This window comes from Leuresthes tenuis, unplaced genomic scaffold (genome assembly GCF_036924035.1).
Source record: "Leuresthes tenuis unplaced genomic scaffold, fLeuTen1.0.hap1 SCAF_8, whole genome shotgun sequence".
NCBI lineage: Eukaryota > Metazoa > Chordata > Actinopteri > Atheriniformes > Atherinopsidae > Leuresthes > Leuresthes tenuis.
In genome coordinates, this window is record NW_027325362.1 from 18,350,162 (window position 1) to 18,366,059 (window position 15,898).

At 40.1% G+C, this 15,898-nt stretch overlaps 1 protein-coding gene across 1 annotated transcript in view; it reads right to left on the reverse strand.

Moving 5' to 3' along the window:
* Nucleotides 1-460: 460 nt before the first annotated feature.
* Nucleotides 461-15,898, reverse strand: part of unc5b (unc-5 netrin receptor B) — a 50,858-nt gene continuing 35,420 nt past the window's right edge. Inside the window, exons 5-17 of the mRNA XM_072391221.1 lie at nucleotides 15,177-15,357; nucleotides 14,788-14,955; nucleotides 14,207-14,371; nucleotides 12,448-12,480; nucleotides 9,668-9,862; nucleotides 8,936-9,304; nucleotides 8,727-8,814; nucleotides 8,299-8,473; nucleotides 7,979-8,218; nucleotides 4,600-4,749; nucleotides 3,574-3,738; nucleotides 3,290-3,468; nucleotides 461-3,072 (exon numbers count right to left, since the gene is read on the reverse strand). Of these exons, the coding sequence (XP_072247322.1) occupies nucleotides 2,907-3,072; nucleotides 3,290-3,468; nucleotides 3,574-3,738; nucleotides 4,600-4,749; nucleotides 7,979-8,218; nucleotides 8,299-8,473; nucleotides 8,727-8,814; nucleotides 8,936-9,304; nucleotides 9,668-9,862; nucleotides 12,448-12,480; nucleotides 14,207-14,371; nucleotides 14,788-14,955; nucleotides 15,177-15,357 (2,274 nt within the window). The 3' untranslated portion in view covers nucleotides 461-2,906. The remainder of the gene's footprint in view (nucleotides 3,073-3,289; nucleotides 3,469-3,573; nucleotides 3,739-4,599; nucleotides 4,750-7,978; nucleotides 8,219-8,298; nucleotides 8,474-8,726; nucleotides 8,815-8,935; nucleotides 9,305-9,667; nucleotides 9,863-12,447; nucleotides 12,481-14,206; nucleotides 14,372-14,787; nucleotides 14,956-15,176; nucleotides 15,358-15,898) is intronic.

The following is a 15,898-nucleotide window of genomic DNA, read 5'->3' on the forward strand; positions in this document are numbered from 1 at the left end:
TAACCATGCTGCAGTGCACAATCGCTACAAATGACTCACTTAGCTCTTAACAGAAGAGTTTAATCCAACGAGTCCCCACACAACCTGGAGTCATTAAAAAAAAGCACTGAGGTTACAACCCTCGATGTAAATGTCCAACTCAATCCTTGAAGACCACTATTAGTGTCTCTAAGACCTTGTAATTGTGATGGCCTGTCAGTGTGCCAGTTAAAAGCTTTAAAAAGGTAAATGGACCTGAAGGGAACTTCCTATTTAGGTCTGAGGTTAAAAAAAAGAAGCAGGTTGACAATTTTCACTTAAAATAGGGTGAAATTGAGGAGATATATGCCAGCTTTTGTCTTACAGTACCAAGTGCCAAGCTCCAGAAAAGTGCTCAGATGGGTTTTGCTTGCAGTGAGCTGTTTGTCTCCCCAATAGTGAGTTTTGACTCATTAAAAACAGAAACACACACACAACACTGTTAAACTAAGAAATATAATTTATTGCATAAAAATTATATTCAGTTACAGGTAAGAAGGCTAGACATTTATTTACAATTGGTACTTTACAGAGACAAAATAATGTCACTGAATCCATTAAGTTTTCCATAAAAATGTCTGACTTCTTGAACAAAGGCTGAGTTTATCTCTTTGAAAGGAGCAAGTTCAAATCCAGTACAGCTCCAGCATAAGTTATCCAGCAATATGGCAAAAAGATCCAGCAGACACTGAAGAAATCTGGAGGAATAAACACTGTAGTCTAAAGCTAGCCAGTCTCTGTAACAAGAATGAAGAAAAGTGTTCAGGGATCCAAAGTACTGAACTGGTGTTCAGGTGTGTCTTCACAGCAAAGACCTGCAGGACACAAGTTCATATTGTTAATCACAACTTGTGCTGAAGCCATTGCACCACTTTGTTTATAGCTTCCTTGGACGGTGATCCAACTCTTCCAGTTCAGATAGAGAATTCCCACACGGATTAACATCTCCAAGAATGTTAAACCAATCTTAAACGACAATAGGATACAAAATGAAAACCCTGTCAATGTCCTGATCTGAAAAAATAGAATTACTCTTCCAGGAAACAAAAGAAGTGGAAATGCTTCACTTTTCTTTTGTACTTGCATAGCACTTACAAAGAGAAATGACAGATTTTAAGAATGTGCACATATGATACGTGCACACCCACCTGCCCACACATACCCATTCACACGCACACACACGCACACACAGGCTCACTCCATTCACACAAAGCAGTGACATGACTCACTGCTGAAGAGGAGGGATACTGTCGGTGTTTTGGTTTTTGTCATTTTAAGATATGAACACTTTTTTTTTTCTTTTTTTTTTGCTTCGAGGGAGAGAAAGACTCAGTAACACAGAATGGAAGGAGAGATGATGTTACAGATGACAGAATTTTCAATTCCCATCTGACAGAAACTGACAGAGCAATGTTGATAATGCAAACAGCTTGAGGACCCTGATCACAAAGCAGATCAACAATATGTTTCAAATTGAGAAAAGGGATACACAATGAGCTGCATGATAGGGAGACAAACTGAAACATATTTCAGTTTGTTTTAAGGGGAATTACTGGCAATGGTCGCTTGCTGACCGGTTGAACTTTTTAAACTTAATCATTAGGAATGGAAACTGTCTTCAGTTACAGCAAAGCCAACGCATTCAGTAAATTCACCATGATCATCTCTAATTGTGTCTTATGGTTTATATTTTGCATTTTGAATAGATGCACAATATAAAAGAACAACATAAACATGGTTTTGTTATTCACAACAATATTTTTCACTCGGCTAAAATAAAAAATGATGCAAGGCATTTCAGTAGCCTAAACGGGCAAAAATGATAAAACAGGTTCCATGTGATCATACTGTTGATGACAATTGAAACAAACAAACAAACAAAAAAAGTCATCCACAAATATGGATAATAAATAAAAGGCGTTCCCCACAGGAAACTATTAAGGGAAAGATGCAGTTTATTCTCAGCAGATAGGAGCGTGGCAGAGTGATGGAAGAATGCAAGGAGAGATGAAAGAGAATCACCCCTGTGAGTCAGAACGATATGCCAAGGCTTTGAGGCATTTGTTGATACAATATGAAGAGTCAGCCGAGTTATCTGCCAATTCTGAAACTAACTTTGCAATTCAATCTCCTACCACAAAGAAGAGGCAGCTTTTTTTCAGCCAAAAGCGATATGACTCAAACCTTGAGGGTTCGATCTGCTTATGAGGCAGTTAGACAAGAAATCCTCATCTATGTGTCGCAGAGCCGATTAATGGCCACTGTGTCCGTGTGTGTTTTGGAGTGTGTGTTGCCTCAGGAGGCTGCATGCTGGTCGGCGCCGCCTGTCATTCGTTGAACGAGAAGAAATATAAGTCCCTGCCATGAGGTGAGATGGTTTTAATCATGCACTTTCATGCTGCTACTGAAATATGTCCAATCCCATGTTAGGGACGATGTTGTCGTGTGCACTTTCCTTTGACAAATACATGGATGCTTTCATTTGTCCCAAAGCACTGATATTAATATACAAGAATAATGTCATTTTCAGTACTTGAAGACGTTTAACATTACATTTGTCAGAAGACTTTATACCAATTTTACGTCTTGGTACACTCAAATTGGTTTTCCATCTTGGAGATGCAGCATTGCTTTTCAAGCTGAATCAGGATAGCGGTTGGATGGCCAGAATGGGAATGGGTTATGGTTGATATGTAGCTACAGTGGCTTATCATGGGTCAGCAAAAGAGGAGGTGAGGCAGGCGAAACAGAATACATGTAAAGCAACTGAAATTCTCTGTGGGTTAAAGATCTGTGTCAGCTTGTGCATATCCATAGGCAGGTATTCTCATTTTTATCAAGGAGGTGGAAAAAAAAATGTCTTGCTTGTTCCTTTGTTCTTTGTCCAATCAACAGTCCCCATCTGTTGTCATGACAACCAGCACCTCACTTTTGCCCATCTCCTCTAGTGCAGTTGCCAAAGAGACCAGGTCTGCGTCACCTTGGTGACATGCTTCCCATAAGTCCAGCAGAACACCTGTGGGGCTGGGCTTTGTGGCAAAGTAGTTCAAATATCTGAGTGGAAGAAAAATTAGGCAATTTGTGAGCAGACCAAAGTACTTCATCATTGATTACAAAAGAATTTAAATCATTAATAATGCTTTATACTGCAATAAAAAAGGTAAAATACTGCAGGTAAAAACTTTATCTTGACAGCCGCGTATTAAATTCAAAATTTCACAATGTTTAAGGCATGTTTACCAGACACAAACTAACATATGACAGATCTCACCTGTCAAAGCCCAGGCTGCGAGCCAACAGTCTCCAGTCACATCCTCGGGCACTGGGCGCATCCAAACTGGCACAAATCTTCTGACGAATGGATTCAGGCAGGCGAAAGGCATAAGGTCCCACTTGGGAGGAAGGCAGGCAGGTGCCTCCCGAGGGGAGGGGCGAGTGCGGCGGTAGAGTCTGGTTTAACAGAGAAGTTGAGGGACATTGAGGTCAACCTTTGAGCAACTATGTGATCGTCATTGCAACTTTATCTGTGCTTGGCAAGATGACCTCAGTTGTTACCTCCTGGATGTCCGTGTGCAGCTGGAATATCTGTCCTTCCCCTTCCACCTGCCGGACACAGATCTTACAGGCGAGCTGCGACACAGCCAAGCTGCCTCTTTCCAAGCTGAAGGTGCAGTGAAGGGGTCTCTGACTGCCGCTCCAAATGTGATAGAACGGTATCTCCTGTCACACAAAGGAGCAACATTCAAGAAGAAAGCTGGGGAAAGAATCCCAACACTGTAACTGAAGTGGCTCTCTTCTCTGAAGAACAATCTAGAAACATCTAGAACACAGTTTACATTCAAGGAGTGGACGACATGCTTTATTTTCATCCTGGATGTTTCCGTGTATCTGCGTGCATTGGAGCTCAGATTTATTTCTAAAGCTCAATGTCCATAAATTATAACTCCTATCAGATTTCCTGTTTGTTTATTCAGCTCAGACTGTAATCTCATTGGTGCAGCTGAGCGAATGCAGCAGTGTTTACAGCAGCAGAGAACAGTATTAAGTCCACAGGCTATATTCTCAGAGAAAATAGCCGATATACTTTATAGTTTTTTAAAATCATAAATCACGAGTTTTCCAAATCATTCTTTCTTTATATAGTATTGTTCATTCATAACACAAAATATATTTGACTACTTTTATTCTGTTGACTTCGGATGATTTATGCCTTACTCCAACAGGAACTAACTGCTTTTTTTTAGTGGTGAACAATCAGGCTCAGAAAACAAGGACAGCAGCATTGTGGCAGCTTGAGAAGCTTTGGCTTTACCTTCAAACCACGGCTATTAAGCCTCACATATAACTTAGACTGGTGATATAATCTGCCTAATTGCTGTAACTGAGCAATGTAAATAGTTATCATACCTGCCGTTTATTGAGCTGTTGCTTTCTTACTGCCTCTGCTCCCTGATAATGCCAATGTTCCTTTATATATTTGTTGAATATGAGGGGACCACCATGCTTCACATCAGATTTAGGAATAAGAAAGCATATGATCCATAGTAAATGTCAGATGTTCTATGTGTTGCATTGCATCACCTGGTACTTGGCCAGAAGTTTGCTTCTCCAGTAAGTGTGAGGAATGTCGTGGATGGACAGGCGAAGATTGTGGTAGCTATCTTTGAAGAGCAGCGGCTTGGGATCTTCGAGCAAAACTCCGCCAAGACTCCTCTCCATGTCCAGAACCTCCTGCACAGAGGCAGAGAGAGGCCAAAATGTATTAGGTGGTGAGGCTCAACACTTTAACACATTTCATGAATCATCAAAAAATGCATAAATAAAAAAATGATGTGCATTTTTTGTAGGTTCTTCAAGAGGATAATGTGTGAGAGCTAATATTGTGAAAGCTGCATGAATTTTAGCAGCCAGAAATTGTGCAATGCAATGCCAGTAAACTGCACGCTCGTGTGTACTGTTCTGGCTGGGCAGTGAAAATTTAATGCAAAATGGACAGAGAGGGGAAAACTTAGTCCAGTTTTCACTGGACGTTTAGGACAGGGTTTGTTATTTTTCTAACTTCTGAGCAGCTGCTTCTTTTGGGACTAGATGATTCAATATATTATATCAAAATTTAATTTGGAGAAGTAAGGCGGATCTGAAGGCTTGTACGAGAACAGAATGTCTCTATTGCCCAGAGCCACTACGGAAATAACTTATATTAACTTTTTGTCTTATTATTTTGTGACATAGTTCAATAAGCAAACACTGTGTATCGGTTATATTCTATTTGCAGGAATTTAAATTAATTTTGTGTTGCGCTTTTTCACTTTACAGGTCTTGGCTGTATCTGAGCCTTTTATTTTGACTTTTGACTTTTTACACTCAGAGTGCAAAACTAAAGTAAACTAAGGTCTGTTCTAATCATACTTCACACATGATGGATGCATTTTTAACCGCATTACAGCTTATAAGTTTTTGGGAGTACCACTGCATCTGTGTGTGGGGAATGCAGGAAGCAGGTTTTGACGTCACACAATAAATTACAGGTGAAATCTCCCGCTGTGCTGTATTAAATTTTGCTTAATTAGCATAAAGTCAGGCTACTATTTAAATCAGGTGATTCAGGCTAATTTAGCAGTCCTTGAGAAATTAATGTTAAAAAGGATAAAAAAAAACAACAACATCTGTACAGAAATAATATACAGCATTGTGGTTTTTGAAAAAAAACAAACTGTCAACAGAAATTCAATTAGCCCGTACCGTCCCCTCAGCCTCAGACCAATAACTCTCCATATAAAAACTCTTTTATTTGCTGATAGTAAATGTCTTATTGTATCACATGATAATTTCAGCACACTGGTCCAGGAAACTTCTAATTTCTAAATGGTTTCAGGTGAACAAAAACTATCTTAATGATAAAAGAAAAAAAAAATTCATAATATTTTGTCAATAGCCCAAAAACATGATTTAACTTTATCAGATTAAATTAGAAAGTTCATAGTAGGTAAAAAAAAAGTATGGAATAACCACATTGATCTGGTCTATAAAAAGACTACAAAGTCAGTTTGTATCCTAAAGTTTATTTGTCTGTAAATCAATCTTCTGTTATAAGTTTTTATCATAGCTCCATTTACCGTTATATCAGTCACTGTAACACAGTTGAGGCTGCTGCATGTCCCACTTTTCTCAAGACTATTTTTTTCAATATGAAATTCCTAAGAATGATTGATTTTGCTTTGGAAAAAAAAAGGCTTTGTCCGCCCTTCTTTTCAGAAATAATAAGCTACCAATATTTGAAGTTATTAGACATCAGAACTGTGTTCATGTATAAATATGTCCATTTAACTCATGGTTTGCCAAATGCATTTCAAAAATTTTTACCGGTATTCTTCAGACATTGATTGATTCTCTACAAGTTTTCATACAAACTTGCATCTCCCATGTTGTCTGACTTCTCTTAATCGATACTCGATTAGATATACAGAACTACATCAGTGGACGAACCTACATCCATAACTGCGGTCGGAAGGTAAGGAATCTTTATTCAAGAAATATCTAAATATGTTTTTGATTTGTTGTTTTGTTTTGTAATTGTTACCTTGATTTACATGTACCTCCTATACGTATTCCAAATGATCTTAATCATGTTTATATTAGCACTGTAATCATTTATTTATAAACCTAGCTTGGGTTCTTGCATCTCCTGCCCCAATTTGTTAACTTTTTTATGCTGTTGATATCTTTTATTAAAGTGGAAATAAGATAAAACAATAAAATAACAAAAAAAATTCCAGAAATGTGAGAACTGTCAATATTAAATCAACAAATTCAGTTTTTTTCAGATAAATACAAATCCAGAGCACTCAGAGGTTCAAAGAATTATAATAAAAGTGCTTTTTGATAGTGGACACAAAAGTTCAACAAGAAAGTTCAAGGCAGTCCATCTGCAAAAAGTTTAAAAATGAGGTAATCATTTCATAATGAGAATTCTAACAACATAGAGTGCGCTTTTGTTGTTCAGAAAGAACTGGGTTACAACCCACATGTAGCTGCACAAACAGCCTTCTTCACGGTACAAATACCACAACAGCACTGTTTATCAAGCTTCCTGGTACAGAGAATCGCTACTAATTTTCAAAATTCTGATTAATAGAATTTAAATCAATAGAAATGTGATATTTTCAAGAATTTGCCCTTGCACTTAAGATTAGATGCTTCGGAGGATAAAAAAGTTACTCACAAAGAATCTCAGCCCTGAAGAGAGCTTTAAAAAGTAGTTAAGAGCAGGGAGGTGGGTGTTAAAGAGGCTTAAGCGTCTCATAAGTAGAGGGGAAAATGTCTGGCAGAAATAGAGGTGGGAGGAATGTTTTCCAATCACTGAGTGATACTCAGGTAGTGAAAGAGTACAGAGGAGATCCAGCTGGGATAATGTTTGTGGTCAGTCTCATTAGATATGCAATACAATAAACTATAACGTAGATTGAAATTAAAGTGATCAGAACCATAAGATATTTTGAAAAAATTAAAAGGTAACTGGAGGGAGTAGCCAACCAATTGAGCTAATGGTAGTTGGCTTGGTTGTTTGCTGGTTTGTGGTAAATTCAGGTTCCAACCTGCACCACTACTCATCCAGACTGGCCAGAGATGATTAAAAAAAAAGCAGAACAGCAAATCCTGAACTATACTTGACCTAAGCAAATGAATATAGCAATTATCAGTGCATCTTACTTCTGTGTATGTGTATTTTCAATGCTACTTTTAGCATAAGGCTTTGAATATATTTCTAAAAACACAATGCTTGTGTTATTCACAAATGTCTGTGAATATGGCCCAAATAGTTATCTTTGGAATGGAAGCTAACAGCAAGACAAACAGGGAGAAAAATAAAGACAAGCAGCAGGATAGACAAATGTAAGGTAAGAGATGTAAACACACATCAACACAGTCTAAAAGAGATGCATGAAGATACAAGCAGCACCTTGAGTGCATGTGGGGTGTCATGGATACAGTAGATGCGGAGGCTGTAGTCCAGGGAGAGGCACGGTGCTCGGGGGGCAAACAGAGCCAACTGCAGGCGTTTGCAGGCAGGTTGTGGAGGGCAGGACTGGCCCACAAGGCCGTATGTTCCCAGCTGCTCCATGAGGACATGACAACATTCCTCTTCCAGCTGCAGGTAACATGGAGAAGACAAAGTCTCCTCCCCTACAGTCAGCACCTCCTGTGAAAACATAGCAGGTGGGTTCAGTGTCTCCCACTAAGAAGTTACTCGTCACTAGTACCAGTTTAATGCTGTCTCACCTCCCATGCACCCTGGTGTGTTTGCGTCTTGAGTGTGAGGGTCCAGTCGGGTGTAGGCGTGTCCAGCTGGGCACAGTGGGGCAAAGTAAGGACCACAGGTCGATTCAGCAGCATACCAGATGGACCACAGCTCACCACAGGACTTAGAACTGTCTGACTGCCCTCAGATGGTAACCTGTAATATCACCCACAGAGAGGTTTGCAACAAAATATCACACTTTATTTATAAAAAAGTAATTGCCGTGGCATCATTTGGCATTTGTTCAAATCTCTGTCCTCAGGTAAGGTGATAAAAGCTCGAAATAAACTTCACAGCAGCCAGAATTGTATTGGAAAAGTTACTGATTGAGGTGAGAGTGAGGTCTGTTCTGCCTTGTGGCTGCAAAGGCAGCGAGAGAAATAAAGGAATAAAGATGAAGGACACTAACGTTGTTTTGTCCCACTTGTTAATAATGAGGTACATCTCATAGAACTTCCCCTGGGGGATTGTGCCAGGCGGGACCAGCAGACTCACACCTGAAGGAGAAGATATCATGACTTGTCTTATGTGTAATCAACATAAGATGACACTAATCCACTGTGGATTCAAATTAATTTAGTTTTCATTGAATAGACCGCTCCGTGAACCATGTATTACCTGTATTGGGGATGGTAAGGCGCCCTCCTAGATTTCCCAGGGTAGCACTGGTGCTCAAGCCTGGCTCTCTGGACAGAGTGTGGCTGTGAAACTCTCGCTCTCTACCCCCAGTGCCCACCGATTTCAAGCTGAGGATCTCTCTGTCACCTAAGCCCATGTCAGCTGGCAGCTCCAGGGATGAAAGAGTGGAGGAGTTATACACCTTGATTTTAAGACTAGGAATAGGGTCCAGCAATGGAGAGGTGGTCATGGGAATTTTGTGGGGGCTGTCGTGGACACCTTGCTGGAGAGAGAAAAGCGGCCCCCGGAAAGTGCCTGCTGTGGCTGTCAGATCCGGAGGAGCTGAGGGATGAAGGGGGTGAGGGTTATCTGTGGACAGAGAGTGGAAAGGAGAAAAGCTGTCCTTTTATCACTGGAAATGATACAGGCTGGGCTAAAGTGACGCGGGCGAAATGGATTAATGTTGCTAATTAATATTTGATGGCAAGAGCAAGAGAACGGACACCGTGACAAATGCTTAAAATGTAAAAAATGAAACGCAGTGAAGAATGGAGAGCCGACTGAGAGGAGATAATGGCGTATGGGAATGAATTCAAGTGATGATAAAAATAGAAATGTGATAGTGAAACAAATTGTGGCATAGTGCTTGTGTGAAAATGTGTAAAAACAAGAGAATCTGGGAAAGTAAACAATCACAAAAAGACAAAGTATGAATGCTGTGCGTGAACTCACCCTGTCTGGGAGGCTTGTAGTTTCCAGGGTGGAACGCAGCAGTGAGAGCTGATGAAGAATCAGTTATGTCTCCGCGGAGATGGCGACATCTGCGACGGTATGCCAGAACTCCTATACAAAGCGCCATGACCACACTCAGGAGCAAGGCCACCACCAAACCAGTGTAGACTGCTACACCCATACCAGGGACCATGGCTAAAAGGAGAGCAAAGAGGCAGACAGTCAACGCATCATAAGCACAAGAGAACTATAACTGAAAATCCCATATTTACTACATACTGTCAAGTAATTAGAACAAATTAGTCATTGTAGTTAAAGTTAGGACCGAAAATACAAGTTGGTTGATTCAATAATCGATCACAAGACTTTAAAGAGTAGCTTTGATGAAAAATCTTAAGACTCTCAAAGAGTTCTATGTCTGGATTACAAAATGTTGACAACATTCCCATGTAACCTTCAGATGAGTGTCTTGCTTGAAGGTCCAATGCTGTCCAAAGCAAAGACTACTTGACATTTTCATCCAGAATCCTAATGTTAATATTAAGATATATGTTTGTTTGTTTTTTTTAATCAAAAACATATCATAGCTACAAACATATTTAATCACAATGTGCAACCTTCTTTTGTCACTTTATGTGACATTTTTAGCTGGAAAAAAATCTGTTAGTTTAATTAATTATTGAGAAAACCACACATGTATCTATTCTATCTAAAGCTAAATAATGCTTGTAGTCAGATCTGAAATTTTTCATCAACTCTAAAATGCACTAATATCCCTTAACTTGAATATTCACTTCAGATAATACTGACACATCCATCTATACGTGCACACAGTTGCTAAAGTTGATCCTCTTTTCACTACAACTGAACATATCCGTCTCCAATGCTGTTACAATAGAGACAGACTGAGGATAACATCAGCATTTCTTAGGGCAACCCAATGGCTGAATGGTTAAAGCAAACATCACATGGTTTGCATTGCCTTCAGCAACAGAGTCCTCAGCCTGACTCTCTGCTGATCGGACCCTCACTGCATGTAATTCTTCCATTCTCGCATGCCACATTCCCTGCCTGTTTTGTTGTGCGCCGTGCGAGCAACAATGCCCCCCCCCCCCCCCCAAAAAAAAGAAATTCTGTGTACAAATCAAATGCAGCTCCGTTGTTCAGCTGAAGCTGCTATGACTCATTTTAGTGTTTACTCTCACACTGTTGTTACCTTTGAACTATTAAAGCTCAGCATGGAGACTTCATCCAGTGAACTAAAATACAAAATTAAGCTTTAATCAGACTGGAAATTTAAAGATCCTCTGCAGACTTGGTTCAGTCAACAAATATTGACACTGAAACCGATACTAAGTGGATCAGTGTCATGATATGAACAACATTAACAACAGAATTGTCAGTGTCATTATCACATTTATTGCTTTTCCTGTGAGCAACGTTATTTCAGTCACAACGACTCGCTGACTGGTTTTCACTGGCGTCATGTTACCGAACATAAAAATGGATTCAAAGAGTTCCATTCTGTAAGAGAGATGCTGGCCTGCCTCTGTGGATGCACCCTACCCGTGTTTTATCTTTGCTGAAATGAATTTCTACTCAGAAAAAGGTCCATGGCTTTTGTTGCTCATCTTTTACAATGAAATACAACTTCAGCATAATGATTGCTCGGATGTACTGTGTTCAGTTTAAAGCAGCATCGCTTTTTGGTTAATCATCCCAGAGAGCCGCATAAAGGGCTACTCTTAGCCAACAGGGGGCGCATCTGATACCAAAAATAAGTATGGATAGAAGCAGGGTGAGGGGGTGGTTGGCCCGAACTTCACCTGCTTCCTGTTGAGCTCCCTCCTTCTCTCCTGCTGGGTGATTGGTTTTGACTGGTCAGCAGGCTTTCTACTGCCTGCTTAGCCCTGACTCCCCAATGCTGGCAGAGCCAGACCCAACCCGGACACGTGAGCCAGTCACACCACAGCGGAAAAGAGGCAAGCAAAGTTGGCGGGAGACAAAGAAGAGCAAAAAAACAAGAAGGCGTAGACAGGCTGGATATACTGAAGAGGAGAGAGCTAGATAGAAAGCAATTTGGCAAAAGTGACAGCAAGGAGGAAGATAAGGTTGTGATTTGTTGAGAGGACAGAGGGATTATAAGTATGTTGAGGAGGGGAGTGGAGATAAGGATAGCAAAAGACACTGCAGAGCAGCAGTGAGAGTATCGGGACGTGTGGAGGAGAAGAAAGCCGGAGGCAGGCGGGCTGGCAGAAGGGAGCTCCCATGCTCACGTGGAGCGACTGAACAGAATCCGACAGCCGTCCACACTTATTATCAGAAACGGAACAATAGCAAATTAGGTGCATTACTGGGACTACTCTCCACTAAGCCCACATATTATTGAGCAAAAGGAATTATCATCACTCGAATATAAACTAAATCACAGATGAACTGAAAGTTAGTGAAAAATCTAATGTTTTTCACCAAGAAACAGCATGCTTTAGAACTCACAGACAATGTATCAAAGGGGGGCAATGTGCCAACATTAAGTCAGGTCGAAAACCCAAATTACACTCTGTCAACACGCTATACAAGAGAGGAAGACAACACTCACAAACAGGCAGGATAAGAAGGTGAGGCCTGTTTTAAGTGAACTCCACCTGAGATGACACAAAATGCTGCACACGTTCAACTAGAAACGCTAATAAAGATGTTAGGACTCCAAACCTAACACACACACACACACACACAAATAGACAGACTATATGAAGTAAAGTCATGAAATGTGAACTTACGATGGCTTGTATGTTCAATAGAGATCTTTTTATCTGTTTGAACAGGAGAAAAAAAACAAGAGAAGAAAAAAGGAAAAACAAAAAAAACATAAAAATGTATGCACTATTTGTTATGCAAATGAAAGTTATGATAATTCAATGCAATGAAAAAAATAAGAAAACAACAGCTCATTAATACTAAAATAGAAAATTAAACATATAGTCACTATTTGTAAAACAACCAATTGGAAACGTATGTAAAAGAGATTAGAGGCATTTGGATAAGAGTGGCAGAGACTATTTTTGAAATAAGTAAGGATGACTGTTGTTTGTGTGGTACATGTGAGACAAAATATAGATTAAAACCATGTCTCTTCACACCCCAGGGGTACAATATCACCTCTTTCCTTTGAAAAACAAACATTCCCCCCAATGGGAGTAGTCATTTCCAAAATAAAACCAATGTGAATCATCACTGAACAGTTTGAGGAAAATCAAAACCATCTTTCAGGATTGTGTCACTTAGTGGATCTCAAATCAAATAACCTTCTCTCTATAGCATAATCAAAACACCAAATGGCTTCCCAGAGTTTGCCATTCATCTGAATAACAATTAGAATCTACCAGGAAGTAATAAAGATGATGGTTTGTGATTAAAATTGAACATTTATGACTGGGGTATTACATTGAGGTAGCTATGGGGGTAAGCTTCAATTATCTGGAATATGATCAGGGCTGCTTGTGACCACACAAAAATCTGATGAACATGCAGGGGAAATAAAGATGTCAGTCAGTGGCCTGTCAATTGCGAAGTCACACATTGACAGATCTTCAACAGAACAGTGCTACCCTTTCTGTTAGATACACTTGAGTGGTTGTTTTCCCAACGGCCTCCTGAGAATGCCTTTCTATGATCAGCCAAATCACACCGTGTATTTTTATGATCTTGCCACTGTTTATGTCAGGTGTTCCTTGAGTGTCAAGTCACAGATTTGAAGTACAGTGTTGCTCTGAGTGTGCACACGATCACCCTTGCTGCAAACTGCACAGGCGTTTAGGAGGCTTGGTTAGAGTATGGCGTGTACACGAATGTATCTCACTGCCTTTGTGGATGTGTAACTTTAAGATTGTAATGCACTGTCAGCTGGATTCCTCCCAGCTCATCACAGGCTGCACATTGGGTGTCAGTGTGAGTCTGAGTCACTCTCATATGCTCTTCCTCGTGCTAATTTTCGACTCGGCCATGTCATGCTCACTTCCCACTCGATCCGCTCTCTTAGCCTGCACTTGCTCTTTCTTATTTTCCTCTCTCTTTCCGTCTGTGCATTTTAGATGTGGATCAGTTGCTTTCTTTCCACGGTAAAATTTCCCTCATGAATCATTTGTTTGTGACTTGGTTAACTTCGTCTCCCGGGCACGTTTTCACTTTCACTGTGCTACGATGGCTTAACACTTCAGGAACGCAGCTCAGTACAAAATGGCTTTGAAATGCCATACACCTTATAAATCTGTGACCTCGGAGCAAAGAAATCACTGCAGGTGAGATCTTCCTTCATCAACTGATCAATCACCTGAAGCAGCAAACATGCTCTTAGGGAAACGACCCCTAAGTTATTATACAGTTGAACTATTTGAATTTGTGAATTGAATTCAACAGATGCAGCTCTGTATTAAAGGGCAAAGAAGTAAAGAAGTTGGATATATCCCATCAAGCTAAATATTAACCCCAACTTGACATTTCTGTACCAACCAAGCCACTTCAAAGAAATTGGAGCCTTACTTCTCGCGCACAGCCCCTCAGTGCAATTTTTGCTCTCCATCATGCTGCCACTGCAGTGCTTTCCTCCATTTATGGGTGGGGGGGCCTGGCATTCACGGCTGCGCCAGTGAGTGCACTCTGTCCCGCAGGCGGACCACTTTGACCACTCTGTCCAACCTCCATCCACTGCAATGACAACAGAGATGCGAGTCATTTTACAACCCAATCTTTACAGTTTCAGGTAGAGGGAAACTGGGCATTGCATTACCATGACGTATGATGTAATGGCTGGAAGTCTTTTTTTTTTTTTGTACTTGAATAGTTTAGAGTCTGTGTGTTCTGACACACAGGAAAGCAAAGTCAGAGGTGAGTGTGACTGTACAACATTTCATCATGTTCGTTTCTCTAACATCTACAAGAGCCAATGTTGAAGTTGGTTTTCAAATTTGAAGGCTTAGTGTAAAAGTGAGCCTGAGAGACCAGTTGAAGATGTTTAATGGTTTCTAGACAGTTCAAATTTATTCTGATACTGCAGTTATTTGGGATCTATCCTGACATTCCAGTGCGTGACTACTTTACAGGAAAATGACTGTCTTCTTTACCTGGACACAGTGTGGTGCACGTTACTCTCTGTTGTGGTATGCCCTCACAAAAGGCTCCTCCATTCAGAGGGGCAGGATTTGTGCAGCTACGTGTTCGACGCTGCCATCCCCGCCCGCACCGAGCGTTACACTCTGACCATTCGGTCCAGGAGGACCATCCTCCGCTCACTGACACAGAGACACACACAGAAAGACCTTCAGTCAAATTTATATCTATCGTATTCAACTGACCTCCAACTGCCAACACACAGTTGAAAATAGCTGAAAAGTAATAAATAGTAATATAAGACATTGATGTACAGAGCTAAAATATGAGACTTTCTCAATTGTGATTCATTTGTTATCTTTACCATTATGTACCTCTGCTAAACATATTTAGTATGTGTTACCATAAACGATGAGAGTGGCTGTGCTGCTGCGTCTTTTAGCCACCACATTTCGTGCCACACACGTGTAGTTAGCCGTATCCGAGAGTCTGGCCTGTTTGATAATCAGATCATGATCAATCGTGATCAGGAAATTGGAGTCCTGTGATGGATCAATGACATCCTCATTCTTCAGCCAGTCCACCTGAACAGATGCAAGAGGAGACAATTACACACCACTGAAATCAAAATCAGGATCTTGTTAACAAAGAAAAGAAACTGTTAAGGGATAAAACAAAAATCATTGTTACAAATAATTAAAAGCTTTCACATTTAAAACAACAAACAAACACTAATGAACTAATTCAAAGATGAGCAATAATTTGGTTAAAAACTTTCATTTTTCTTTGTAATGTCATTATTTTTCTCCTTAATATTTTTTGGACTGATGTTTTGGTGGCATAAATCATTGTAAAATCAGCAGCTGTTTATGCACAAACATGAGTCAGCTCACCCTGAAAAAAGCCATTCAGTAAACACTATAAACCTGCAGAGTATTAAGCCATCACAACTCACGGTAATGATCAAACACTTTCTTACAAACACTTACATTTTTTTCTGCAGGAAGATGCAACACATCCACCTTAATAATGAGCATCATATCATAGTTACCTACCACAAGCAACACAAGTGGTATTTATCGTCAAACACATTCTGAAATGCCAATTTGATGCTCTTATGTGATC